Source organism: Solenopsis invicta, chromosome 5 (genome assembly GCF_016802725.1).
Source record: "Solenopsis invicta isolate M01_SB chromosome 5, UNIL_Sinv_3.0, whole genome shotgun sequence".
NCBI classification, from domain to species: Eukaryota; Metazoa; Arthropoda; class Insecta; order Hymenoptera; family Formicidae; genus Solenopsis; species Solenopsis invicta.
In genome coordinates, this window is record NC_052668.1 from 8,838,821 (window position 1) to 8,853,868 (window position 15,048).

At 31.2% G+C, this 15,048-nt stretch overlaps 1 protein-coding gene across 4 annotated transcripts in view; it reads left to right on the forward strand.

Annotated features, from left to right (window-relative positions):
- The first annotated feature begins 516 nt into the window (after positions 1-516).
- The window catches only part of LOC105200300 (exocyst complex component 7), a 116,064-nt gene continuing 101,532 nt past the window's right edge, over positions 517-15,048 (forward strand). Inside the window, exons 1-2 of one of the 4 annotated variants that reach the window (XM_039450107.1) lie at positions 517-662; positions 5,505-5,755. In XM_039450107.1, the coding sequence (XP_039306041.1) occupies positions 5,527-5,755 (229 nt within the window). In that variant the 5' untranslated portion in view covers positions 517-662; positions 5,505-5,526. Of the gene's footprint in view, positions 732-2,339; positions 3,045-4,582; positions 4,849-5,504; positions 5,756-15,048 lie in introns of those variants that run through there. The other 3 variants (XM_039450106.1, XM_039450108.1, XM_039450109.1) reach the window with 3 other exon arrangements.

Genomic DNA, 15,048 nt, shown 5'->3' on the forward strand with positions numbered 1-15,048 from the left:
ATTTTGCAGCCAATCAACACGTTTAAAACATTTGTCGTACGACACGTGTAATATCGGCCTAATACGTGCCCAGTTATCGTAAACACCCAGCGATCGTCAATCCGATTAGCCTAGGGAAATTTTCTATACTTACGTTGAGTACCATTGTTCAATCCAATCCGAGATCCGATTACTATCGTAAACACCCTCCAGCTTCTTGATGCTAGAAGGGCAAATAAGTAAGGTTATGTTGTAAATAAGGGAGATTATGTTTGATGTATAAACATTTTTTAACATATAATAACTGAAAATTTATAAAATATATATTTCAATATTCTATATATGCAACATTAACTATAGATTTTCAGTATTAGTAATAAATGTCGGAACATTGCCTCAATGAAATTGTCCTTGACGCTCGATGCTCGACGCTCCCATGTAAAGGCGCCTATGGCTTTTGCGTCAAGAAGCTGCGCCAAGCTTCGCAATAACCACTGCGCAAGTCGACGCTCAACGCACGACGCTTGCATGTAACTGCACCTTTACTTCTAGGGACTCTAACAATTACCGCTAAATTGCCCCATTTACCGCTATTTTGGAGAATACACCGCTAAATTTTTTTAAACCTGGCAACACTGCTGCTAACCGAGATAACAAATCGTTGAATTTGACGATTTATACAGGTTAGAAAATCTGTCGTCTAAATATATTGTCATAAACATGCGTTGTGCAGGTTTCGTGCTAGAAAAAGTGTGAGAAATTTAAAATTATTTTCTATTTTAATTATATATAAAGTACGGTGGTATTTATCCAGAACACCATCTCCAATTTTGATGAAATTGGGTTTATTTGACGCGTTTTTGCACAAAATAAAAGAATCTGACAGAAAAATGTGTCGATTTGTCCGGCAAACCGAGATGTCAAGCACTAAAATTGACAACTATTATGGTTAGGAAATCTGGTATATCAACGTAAGCCGTTTGTTTTCTGTTCCTGAACTCTTTGAATTAATGTAAACTTAAAATGAAATAGGTATATGTTTGAAAGTTAGCGAAAACAAGAAAGAACGTTCCAGTGCAGTGTAGTGCAGGAATAGAAAACAACCCTAATGTAACGACCTGATTATGTGCTGTGACCATATGCGTATGCAAAAAGTCCACGAATTTGAAATGTGTATGAATAAATATTTTCTTACTACACAAATTCTTTATTTTGAAAACACAAATTCTTTATTTTGAAAACACAAATTATTATATAATTTTTGTGTTCTTAAAGCAAAGAATTACTTAGTGTTTTTAAAGTAGAAAATTAGTGCAATTAGAGAAAATATAGATAATGAAAATATTAATAAGACTCTTAGTTATGCAAGGTACACATATGAATCACATATTTGCTTTACTAAATAGATGAGTACAATATACTGGTAATGTAAAAAAGATTAACAAGACCCTCGTGCAAGATAGACTTATTTATTTCATAAGACAAAGGTTTGTTTTATGAAACACTCCACCTTGTGTAGAGGTGTTGTGAAATCTTACCAGTATCTATATTTTTAGTATCTGTAATTTGTCTATTTAATAAGGTGAAGATTTGATTTATGAGACACTCCACTTTGCATAAGGGTCTTTTTAATCTTTTTGGTATCTATATTTTTAGTATATTGTAGACTCATCTATTTAATAAGGTGAAGATTTGGTTCATGAGACACTCTATCTTGCCCCTATGCAATGTAACATAAAATAACATTTTATAATATTATTACTAAAATCTTTTACTAAACTGATAAGTATAAAACATGTTAAATTTTTAAGCAGGCAATAGATGTCTGTTTTACAACAAAATTAATTTTCAATTATAAGATGCTGATGAAGACTGTGTAGTCAAAACGTGTTTTTATATTAAGATTTTTGCTCAAATAAATATATTAACTAAATAACATCTGTAATTTATTATATGTCTGTATAAAGTCACAAAATTTTATTCTAAAATCAATTTTTACTAAGTTTTCTCTTTTAGTATATGATAAACTTATAAATTTTATATAAAATACACTTTATTTAAAATATGATAATATTAAAATGTTTCATCTTACTAATTTATGAGTATCATACACTAAAAAAAGAAAACTTAGTAAAAATTAATTTTGTTGTAAAGCATACATCTGTGTACTTTAAAATTTAACATGTTTTATACTTATCAGTTTAGTAAGGCGAAAGATTTTAATAATAATTTTATGAAATGTTATTTCACAAAGTTACATTGCATAGAGGCAAGGTGGAATGTCTCATAAATCAAATCTTCACTTTATTAAATAGATAAGTCTACAATATACTAAAAATATAGATACCAAAAGATTAACAAGACCCGCAAAATGGAATGTCATGAATCAAATCTTTGTCTTATTAAATAGATGAGTCTACAATATACTAAAAATATAGATACTGGAAAGATTTCACAAGGTGGAGTGTCTCGTGAAACAAATCTTTGTCTTATTAAATAAATAAGTCTAGGGGTCTTATTAATCTTTTCTTTATTTGTGTAGGGGTCTTATTAATCTTTTCTTTGTTTTTAGTATATTGTAGACTCGTCTATTTAGTAAAGCAGAGATTTGATTTATATATCCCACCTTGCATAACTAAGTGTTAATATTTTGTTATCTATATTTTCTCTAATTGCACTAATTCTCTGCTTTAAGAACATAAAAATTATATGAGAAAATAATTTGTGTTTTTAAAGCACAGAATTTGTGTAATTAGAGAATATTTATTCATACACATTTCAAATTCGTATACTTTTTGCATACGCATATGGTCACAGCTCATGAACAATTCGTTAAATTGCATTGGTATGACAGATTTTCTAACCTCAATAATCAACTTTAATGCTTGATATCTTAGTTCACAGGACAGTGCGACAATTTTTTCAGCTAGCTTTTTTCGTTTCGTACAAAAACGTGCGAATGAGCCTAATTTCATCAAAATTGGAAGTAATGAGGGTGTCTTGGATAATTACTATTTTATATTTCAATTAATTATATAATTAGGTTTTATATTTTAAATCTAAAGGTAAAACGACCTTGGTCCAGCATTTTTACTTATTTGATTACTAATTGTAAGAAATTTAAATCTAACATGAAAATATCAAACAGATAGCTATAAAATTATCTTTTGCATAATAATGCAATTGAAAGAGAAATGAATTCGAGAATGAAAGGTGTATCTCATCTTTTTCTTTGGATATGCACTACATTGAGGATAACTCAAATTTTAGGGTTTTATTATAGCGAATTTAGTTGGATACATTAAGTTGGATTTAGTGTACATTAAAACCATCATACATAAATTGACATAAAAGATATGTATTTAATATAAATATATAAACAGGTTAAGTTATGAAATCTCCTTTCCCCTCAATCAATATTTTATTATGCTATTTGATACAATATATATTTTATCATTCAAGATATTTGTTTTATTTTTAAACGAGATTAATGTATAAGTTTTAAGAATAATACTGGCTGTCGACAAAATATTACAATCACTTTTACTGTTCTCTACCAAATTCACTCAGTTAATTTTAGTTTTGTTTTCAATTGTATAACTGAAAAACAAAAAGGACAGTACTGAATAAGTTAATATTTTTTTAAAACTAAATTAAATTTATTTTTATAAAATTATTTAAGTTATGTTAAAAGTTCCATAAACAAAAAACTTAGTTGAAAGTTATGTTAAAATTAAATTGAAAGTCAATTTTGAAAATTATAACTTAAATTAAACTGTAATATTCAGGATTGGCATGGTTTAAATCACGGTTTAAATCATGTGGTTTTTTAAAATTAAAACCATGGTTTTCCATTATTATGATTTTTCTTTAAACTGCATTTTTAAATATATAAAACTTCTAGAGAAGTTTTGCTATATTTTCAGCTTTCACAAAAAAATCTTCAATCTCTTCTTGTGTTATTTGAAAAAAAAAAAAAAAATGAAAGTTATTTGAACTAAGAGTAAAAAAAACATCTTAATATTATATAATAAAAATTAATACATAAACTTCTTATTTGTAATTAAAATTACAATTAACAAATAATAAATTTTTATTAGTTTCTACTATTTAATGGTTGAATCTATTTTATTTAGCAATTTAAAATAATGTATAATATTGTTTCATTCGATTTTGTTTTAATGTTGAAAAGATGAAAAATAAAATAAATCATTAAAAAACAGACAGATGTAGGGATCTCTTACAGTTCAAATGAAAATGTACATATATTTTTTTAGAATATTGTTAATTGTGTGTGTAGCAAAAATATTTGTTTTAAAATTCTTATATAAATATTAAAATAGATTTAATATTAAATATTAAAAGTACTAAATATTATATCATATATTGTAATTATAAATATTAAAATTACATTAACATATAAAACAAGTTTTAAATTTAAAAAACTCAAAAAACCAGATTTCTATATTACTAATATTTTAAAATTAGATTAATTTAAAACGAAATAATTACAATTTAGGTTATAAAATAAATTTAATATTTTATTTGTAAATTAAGTTTTTATGAAGCAACAAAGAAATGTTTTTTTAATAGAGAAATTATTTTTTTTACACAAATAAATTTTTAATTTAGGAAAATAAATTAATCCTTAAACACACTAAGGGGTTTGAGAGATCTTTTATGATGTTTTGAATGCTTGCTGTGTGAAGATGAAATGAGATAAGAGGTTTGGACTAAGGGATAAAAAAAGTTTAAATAAATCTCTTTCGATTGATACAGTTGATAAACTTTATTGGTTAACTAGAATTCGAACGGTAGCAGCAAAATTTTGTTAGGGTCTGTGGAACCACCATTGTGTGTAACTTTTTTGTGAGTATATAAAAAAAATCAAATAAAACACGTTTGAGCAGGTCCGTTTGCACATATATGTTGCTCGTATATAATAGGAAATATTATATATCATAAAACACATAAATTTTCAATTTTAGGTACCTTGAGTTCAAAAATATTTGCATTGATACATAATTATACTTTTTAATAGAAATGACAATGACATAATTTTTTTTGAAAGTATGACTCTTTAGTTTTAAAACAAGTATGTATTGTAAACTCCTTAAAAGTTTTTTTGTTACAAAGATATGATTTTTTAAGGAAAAAAAGGATTTTTTTAACAATTTTTTGTTTTTGCTTAATGATTTTTCCTTTATAATTTTACAATAAATCATTTTTTGGCAATGCGGATTATGCAGTTACATTTCTGAGATTTTGAACTTTTTTTGAAAAAAAATTGTTAAAAAATATTGCAATATTGGATTAGAACCAAAGTTATAGCTACTCAAAGTTGAAAATTTACTCTGGTTAGGTTATTTTCCTACACCGGAAAATGTTAAGGTAATTTTCCGGATTGGTGTGCTTAAGGGTTAATAAGTTTATATATCTAAAAAAATAACTGTTGATTGAAGTTAAAAATTTATTTATTTAAAATTAAGTTAAATTTAATTTAAAGTTATTAACTTTTTTACTAGTTACTACTAAATTCTGGAAAATATGCATGCGACTCGCGGTGACACATCCGAGAGACGATTTGAGATACAATGCGAACTAGAGTCGGAGATCACCGCTTTGGAGGCTCTGAAAGAGGCGGAAGAACGCAGCCGACGATTGACGAGCGGAGTAATAGGGATACTCTCTTCGTTGGAGGACCGTTTAGCTACGCTGCGCCGTACGATACTTCCTGTTTACAACGAGACTGGAAATCTCCAGGCTCAACAACACAGTATGTATTTGGCATTATTTTTCAAATTTTAAAGTTATCCTCTGTGCGAAAAAATTCTTCTATGTTCTTGTATTATATAAGGGAGATCAGGGCAATTGGAAAAAAATGGAAATATCTTTTTATGGGTACATATTAAAAATTTACTTTAAATACTATAAACGCGTTCTAATGTAACGATGCTGTTAACAAAGTTTTGTTGGCAACGGCGTCATATTGAAGTCATAGTAGTGAAAAATGTGTTTTCTGACAGTTGAAGTAATTTCTGATAATCAGCATTTCTTCGAAATTTAAGTAAGATAAATAAGATTCTTTTTGAAAACTTTGAATGTATCGTATCCAGTTGAATGTATTTGAAACATTTCGTGTTTACTTTTTGCTGTGTGATGTCTATTTTTGTCTATCATACGCAATAATGCGCACAGTTGACGTTGGGGCGATTCAAAACATCAAACATTGAATCGTCGTTTGGACGATTTTTTTTCTTTCATATTTGCATTTTATGTACCAAAATACACAATTTAATACTCAACAGATGTAATTACACGAAATACGAATAGTCCCTAACTTGTTCCGAAACGCTAAAGCGATAAAATTTTTTATTGTTTGTATTCTTTTATTGTAACATTTCTTTATAATACTATATATTTTTCTTTAATAAAATCAAGTTTTAACAATAGTTGTTTTTTACATTTTTTTAAATCTTAAAACAAATTTTAGTATATTCTTAGACTAGCTTTGAATTACCCCGGGCTCGGGGCTATTTGAAATATTTGGCGTTTGACATTTTTATATGTACTTCAAAGCAAGTACATTTCCATGTTCTATCTATAACGACATTGTAAAGGGGAAAGCTCAACCTTTCAAACCGTCCAACCCCCCCCCCCTTTTTTTTAATGAATATAGGACTCAGAAGACGTAAAAAAAAGTCTTCCGAATTGCCTCGGTCTCCTCTATATACATCAAACTTGAAAAAGACAAAATTGACTATTTTTTGCCTATATTTCGGAGTCAGAATAGGTGTTCATATTATTTTGTCCAACCTCTGTAGGTATTTGAAAGTAACAGCACGATTTGAACATTGTTATTGTTTTACCATGATTCCGAGTAAACGAGTTAAAATTTTTTTTTATGCCAATTTGTTGTAAGAGTTTAGACTGAATTTATAGACTAAAAATAAAAAAATTTTGAAGAATTTATTTACTGTTAAAATGAACCTAAAAAATAATATTTGGTGTACAAAAGTAGGTTCAGTTCATGGAAAAATTGTAAGTTTTATTTTTAAAGAATAGTAGTTTTTATTTTTAAAGAATAAAATCGATATCTGTAACCATTCTTGAGTTATCATGGCCAAACCAATGAAAAATGCTTTTTCGAAAAAAACGCAATTATGATTTACACGTTGCGCGCTGTTATCTGCTCATGAGAACTTTGGCGTTTATACACGGCCTCACACTTTTGGCCGTTCTGAACTCAATTTTGCGCATTTCTTAAAAAAAGAAAACATTTCAATAATGAGAACGATTATACCGATCGAAAGCAAGATTTAAATCTGGATCTTTCAGTTTTCCTGCGGATGTCTTAGCTAGTTTGATTACTGAGACAATATTTATTGCAATAACTGCTTGTGAGCGTTAATTTTAGCCAATGCATATATACGAATATAAACAATATTGTAATGTGATCAGGAAGTGTATCGATACTTTGTTCACTGCAACTCTGAAAAGAATGGTGGAGGCGAGGCCGACTGCCTCAAATTCTTCAGCCAGGGATTCTTCTGCTTACCCCATGTCTACCACAAATCTTATTCTTCATGATGAGATGGAGAAGACTACTTTTCTGGATATTGTATCACATATCCGAAATATTCCAATTACTTAGCTTTGATTGTGTTAATAATCTCTTTCTCTTTATTCTTGTCATAATCTCAGTATTGCGAACATGATTCATTCAGTTAATGTTCAGTGTGCGGCGATAGCATTATCTCTCAAAGGCCTCAATTTTCTTCAATGCGATCTTAAATGTCCACGTTTCTGGACATTACAACAATACTGAGAAGACGTAACAGCGGAGTATTCGTACTCTCAAATCCAACTTGAGACCACGATTCTTAGTACCTTTTACAGCCTGAACGCGGCCTTCTTTTTTTTGATGCGACATTGGTATTCCAATGTATAATCCTAGTCTTCTATTGTTAATCCGAGATATGTTATTTTCTCTACTTTCTGTAGCTGTTCTCGTACCACCGTAATGCCTCTAACCGCTGATGGATTCTGTTATGACCGTGTATTTACGCTAATTTTTTTGACATTAAGCGTATGCTTGGCAAGCGTTTATGACTTGGTTCAGAAGCCGCTTTAATCTTTTCTCACAACCAGCTATTATCAAGACAGTGACGTCTGTGTATCGGATGTTATTGAACACTATTTCGTTAACTTTTTCTGCGTCATGCAGAGCTTCTTTGAAGATGTGCTCAGAGTAGCAATCGAATATTAGAGAAGATAGGAATATACATCCTTGTCTTACACCCTTTTGTATCTTAAATTCTTCCGTTGTACGACCTCCGACCTTGATGTTAACCTTCTGCCAGTGTAAATTAACGATGAATTTTTTTCATTTATGCCCGTGGTTCTCAATACCTTGATCATTTTCTTATGCTAGACTCGAAATTAATGTAGCAAAAATAGACATCGCAATTGACGTCACAACATCTTTATACTAAGACCTGAATGCTGAACAGGACCTTTCTTGTTTTGAGTGTCGTCCGAATTACGAATCACTGAGCTCTCTCTCTTGATCTTCCCATATATCCTGGCATGAATAATTTGGAGGAAGAGTTTCAGGACGTGGCTCATAAGACTAATGGTACGATAGTTTCCACACTCCTTCGCATTTGGCTTTTTGGGAAGGAGTATGAAAGTTGATTTAACCAATCTGTTGGTATGCGATTGCCATTGTATACCTTATTAAACAGTTGGCAGATTCCCGAGTTTCCTTTGTTGCCTAATAGTTTGAAGACTTCTGCTTAAGATATAGACCTAATTCGGCCCTGTTGTCTTCCTTTTCTTCGTCATCTGAATTGCTTTCTCTACCTCATCTTTGGTAATTGTAGGACCGCTTTCTGGATGCCATGGTTGCTTCGCTGCGCGTTTTGGAAGAGCTCTTTTCCATACTGTTTCCATGCTTCGAGTTGTCGTTCCTCACTAATGATTAAGTCCCGTGTTTGATCAACCATTTGAACCGCGAAATCTTGAGCCGGAAGCGACGATGCCCAGAGTGATAACAGTGCCTCTGATTTTGAGCCTGCCACAACCGTTTGTCTCTACCGCTTGACATTTATTCGTCGCAATCACGATCCAAAAAGCTAGATTTGTCAATAGGAAGCTGAATAGGAGTTCGGATTGAATTTACCAATTGAGACGAATCTGCGAATTTTCAAGAAATATACATGTAAGAAAAGCGTTAACATTCCGAGCTCTCTCTTCGATGTGAACTTCAGTCAAGAATAGCAGTCTCCACGAGCGTAACTTTTTGAATCCGCGAGTTTTTCTGCAATACGATACGCGACAGTACCTTACGTTCCTTTCGAGTACGGACTTAGAGCGAAGGTTCCTAAACGAAATCTGGGCGACTTAGGGTGATTCATCCCACGCGTTATCGCCTTTCACGCATTAAAAAGAGACAGTATTATTCGACACACGCGAATAATATCGTGCGAACGCGTTGTGATTGCATTGTATCTGATGAACTATATTCAAATAAACAATTTGAAACTGCAGTGAGAAAGATTAAATTATTCCCGCTGCAACTCTTTTATCTGAAGACGATCGCCCTTTAAAGACAAAAAACTTTCGCTACAAGTGGTTTTGGATTTATTTATTGTATCTCTAATTTTTTACATACGGCTTATAATTGGTAAAGATTCAGCTTCATTAACAAGCGATTCTTTAACATTACTTAAAGAACGGATGACTAATAGCTGCTAAAATAGCATTGTTTACTCGAGAAGACAAATCAAAGTATTCATTAAATCTTTTATTTAAGTCCTCTAACAAGATAATTACTAATTTTGCACAGTATTTTAAATGCTGAAGTTAGAAGTTTTGCAACTTTTTTTGCATTTGCAATAGAATTGGTTCACCATAAAAATTTTTCTCGCCGTGTAGCCTATTTAAAACTTTATTTGCGACAACCAATTAGTGGCATTAAGGAAAATTTGTGAGCACTCCATACAGCACAAAATATTTTTTAAATATTTTAAATAAAGATTTAAATATTTTTAAAATATTTCTATTTCCGTTGAATTCTGTCCAAAAAATATTTCCAAAAATATTTTGGAATGCTGAAATATATTCAATAATATTTGTAAAATCTTTTGATAATATTACTTCAAAGGGTATGTTAAAAAGATAATAAAAATATTTCACAAAATATTTTTAAAATATTTCTAAGTCTACTAGATTGTGTCACAAAAATACAATATTTTCAAAAATAGATATTAATAAAACTGTTAAAATTGTCCTTTTTTTTTCAATTTGTAGTCCAATTTTAGGGACTTGTTTTTAAAAAATATTCTTGTTGAAGCCATGAAAAATCACATAACGCTACGCTTTTTATTGTCTTCTGAGATTTTTTTATTTACTTACAAGATACAAAACTCCCGTGTCCTAGCAGCAGTGTCGTATACTGCTCGGAAATCTAAATTATTTTAAATTACAAATATGTTTTGGACCAATAATGTAACAACACAATGATAGTAAGAAAGCCTTCTTTTGTTCGCAGCTAAATTATTTTAGTTAATATTTTGTGGGAGGTATAAAAATATATTTCTAACATATTTTAAAAAATGTTATCAGTTTTGTGTTAAAAATTTTTTTTAAATATTAAAACCTTTTTAAAATATTTCTTGTAATATTTTTGTTGGATAATCAAAATGAACTAAAATTTCGCAAAATCTTATAACAATCTCTAGACGCTCGACCTGGTCAAGACGCTCGTATGACAAAGAAGAAAGAGTACATATCATTGCAGGACTCATACTTACTTTTCTCACTTTTATTTCCTTTTTTTTCAAAATTCACTTTTTACTCACTTTCTCTATCAAAATTCATTTTTTTCACGTTTTTAACATTTAAGAAATAAGTTTTTATTAAACAAAAGTTACTTTTAATAATAATTTTACTTATATAAATATTAATTTTTCAAAAATCGTTTTTAATACTTCTGCTTTGTGCTAATTTATGCGGATGGTGTAAATGCAAAGGAGCATTGCGATTAAGATATTTTGTTCTTTTTTTATTGCTATTTATGAACTTAAGGTGGCGCTGATAGTGTTCTCTAAAGGCCGCAGCACAGATTTTTGTATAGCTGCATAACCCAATGCATAAAGAAATTGATTGGTCCATTTTTCTATGCATGTGCTAATGGATCAATCAATTTCAAGGGCCTCGCACATGAAATGCATAACATAACATAAGCACAACATAAGATAGACCAATGAAAATGTTATGTAAATCAATATGGCGACTTTATGCTGGATGCTCATTGGTCCATCGATCTTATGTTGTGCTTATGTTATGTTATGCATTTTATATGCAAGGCCCTTAATAAGGCTGTGCTGCGGCCTTAAACTTTAAATTCTAAAGTTTAGAACAGGGTATCGATTGTCTAACTAAAATATGATGAAAATGTGAAAAGTGAACAGTTTACATGATTTTGTAATTTTCACCATAGTGAAAATGTGAGCCATCTTACGTGAGTTTATTTGACAAGAAATGTCTTGCCGAATAGTGAGATTGAAAAGAGAAAAGTAGCTACTATATGCATACATGAGAGAGACAAATATGCCAAACTCGCTACATAAAATATTATACGAATCGATTAAAAATAATGCTAGAAATCGTAATTGCTGTGTTATTTGACGAAAAAATGAAGAGGGAGAACAGATATTAAGAGTTACAAGAAGAAGGTTGAGAGATTAATCTAATCCGCATTACTAGAAACTCAATTTTGTTTGTTATATAGGTGAAGTCTTATAACATTAATGGAAGAGGTAATGTCATAACTGTACCCCGTTAAATAATGAATAAACTGCAGATTATCTAGAGAATGGATTTCTGTTCAAGCCTCAGTACTATATTTTATTATTTCTAACTCTCACTGAGTCACAGTACTACATGAAAAAATAGTACAGTCTTGGTCAAAATTATATTCCCCATATTAGTAAACTAGTGATGTCGTATTTTCATTTCATAGTTACACAATTGAGTGAATATTTTCACGTGAGATAAAAATGTGAGAAGTGAACCATCTCACCGAAGTTAGACAATCGATGCCCAAGGAGTCGATTGTGTATCATGTAACTAGAGTGAAAATTACGAAAGTGAACAAATTTACTAGAGTATTTATAATTTTATTGGTCAACACCTAGTGAATTTGCTCACTTTTGTAATTTTCACTCTAGTTATTAGGTGTTGGAATTAATTCGTAGCGTTTTACGAGAAATGGCGGGGATACTACAGTTTTCTGTTTTTATCGTCAGAAGCAAATTTATCTTAAATCAGTTGTTAGGTTAGGTGTTATTTTTACGACATCTTACTTTCACTTGTTGTTAATAACATCAAGTTATAATTATTTAAATATGTCTAAATTTATACCAAATAAAGTGTTTTTGCGGGGAGTTTTATTACATTACTTTCATATGAATAAAACTGCTGCGGAAAGCCATAGGATTTTAGAAGAAGTTTACGGTGAGTAAGCTTTAGCTGAACAAACGTGTCGGAAGTGGTTTGCGCGATTCAAGAGCGGTGATTTCGACTTAGAAGACAAGGAACGACCTGGACAGCCAAAAAAGTTTGAAGACAAAGAATTGGAGACATTACTTGAGGAGAACTCAACTCAAACGCTCGAAGAGTTGTCCACATCGTTGGGGGGTTGACTTTTCAACAGTGGGAAAACGACTTAAAGCGTTAAGGATGATCCAAAAGGAAGGACATTGGATCCCATACGAATTAAAGCCGAGGGACGTTGAAAGGCGTTTTTTGACTTGCGAGTTACTGCTTCAACGGTACAAAAGAAAAAGTTTTTTACATCGGATTGTTACGGGTGATGAAAAGTGGATATATTACGATAACCCCAAGCGCAAAAAATCATGGGTTAAACCTGGACAACCATCATCATCAGTACCAAAACGTAATATTCATGGATCTAAGCTTCTTCTTTGCATTTGGTGGGATCAACGGGATGTGGTTTACTACGAACTTCTGAATCCGAATGAAACCATCACTGGGGATCGTTACCGACTGCAATTGATGCGCTTGAGTCGGGCATTGAAGGAGAAACGGCCGGAATGGAGCGAAAGGCACGACAAAATTATTTTGCTGCACGACAATGCTAGACCGCACGTCGCAAAGCCAGTGCAAACGTACCTGCAAACACTGAAATGGGAAGTCCTAACCCACCCGCCGTATTCTCCAGATATTGCTCCTTCGGATTATCACTTGTTCCGGTCGATGGCCCATGGGTTGTCCGCGGAGAAATTTACTTCTTATGAAGAATGCAAAACTTGGATTGATTCATGGATCGCCTCTAAGGACGAAGCATTTTTTCGACGGGGTATCCGTCTCTTACCCGAAAGATGGGAAAAAGTTGTGGCAAGCGATGAAAAATATTTTTAGTAATGTATTTTTGTATTTAAACTTAGAATAAATCGTTGTTTCTCTCTAAAAAAACGCTACGAATTAATTTCAACACCTAATACATGATACAAAATCGACCCCCCATGATTGCAACATTTCGGGCCGATTTCTAGGTATCGATTGTCTAACTAAAATATGCTGAAAATGTGAAAAGTGAATAGTTTATGTGATTTTGTAATTTTTAACATGGTGAAAACGTGAGCCATCTCACGTGAGTTTATTTGACAAGAAATGGCCGTTTTCCAGCTAGAACATACTGTGTTACACTGTGTTATATTGTGTAAAGTACTTGTTGGAACGCAGTTTAGTTTTATAGTGTAACACAAGAGTGCATTATAGTCTTTCATTCTTATTTTTATAAGTATTTACCGCATCTATAATAGATTTATTTGCCAGGATAGACTAATCTTTCAAAGTTGACAGTTTTTGCACTAGATTTCATTAATTTAATACAAGTATCCTTCTACTGGCTTGCCGCGATAATACGCAATGCGCTAATTTTATCGCCGTAATACAATAAATTTTTATATTTGGTTAGTTTCATGGATCTATCAGACACAGGGTTGGGTATGCATAATACCTCACGTTTTATGCGTGGAGTTTTATGCGCAGAAAACTCAAGTAATTTACGCAGAAAACTTAAGTAATTTGCGCAGAAAATTAGGAGAGGTTTTTTACTGCAGAAAACATAAAACTTTTAAAACATAAAACCCAATTAATAAGAGTGATGTGTCAACGTAGTACGTACCCAAGAAGAGAGTCATTACAACATCAAAATGATGTTAAAGTGACTGCAAAATGATCATTAAAAGTCACTTTTCGATTAATTACGATTCACTTTGATGTCATTTTGACATAATTATGAATTACTTTGAAGTCATTTTGACTCGTTGTTCTGCTTGGGTAGTTCAAAACGCGCGACAAAATTTAGGATGCAAATCCCTGTCAATGCGCTCATGTGCATAAATGACTATGATGCTGTCAAATTTGCATATATAATATATAACAAATTTAAACAAACGTCATATTTCATTCATTATGTTTATATTTCATCCATTTCTTATTTATTTATTATAGATTTTGCACGCAGCACATGACGTTTGTTTAAATTTGTTACATATTGTATATGCAAATTTGACAGCATCATAAATCACTTAAATTATGCGCATGAGCGCACAATAGGGATATGCAATGCGCATCTTGAATTTTGTTGCGCATTCTAAAATTCATTCGAAAAAAAAAGTATTGCAACCTCAGTGATAAAACACTATTCCCGATTGATAAAACACTAATTCAGCGAGTGTTTTTTTTTAGATTAAAATGGGCGTTTCATAGATTTTCTGCGTTTTCTGCATGTTTTCTGCGTATTTTGCAAGTTTTCTTCATTTTATGCATATTATGCGCAAAATTGTACATAATATCTTCCGGCCGCGCATATTACCCAACCCTGATCAGATATGGTTATCAATCAATTTTTTTAATGTTGGTAGTATTGATGTGCATTACACGCTGAAACTTAGCTTTTTGTCGTGTCCAGCAGTGTAACACTGTGTCACTGTTGGAACACTCCGTATTGGACACAGTGTTACAATGTGGCCT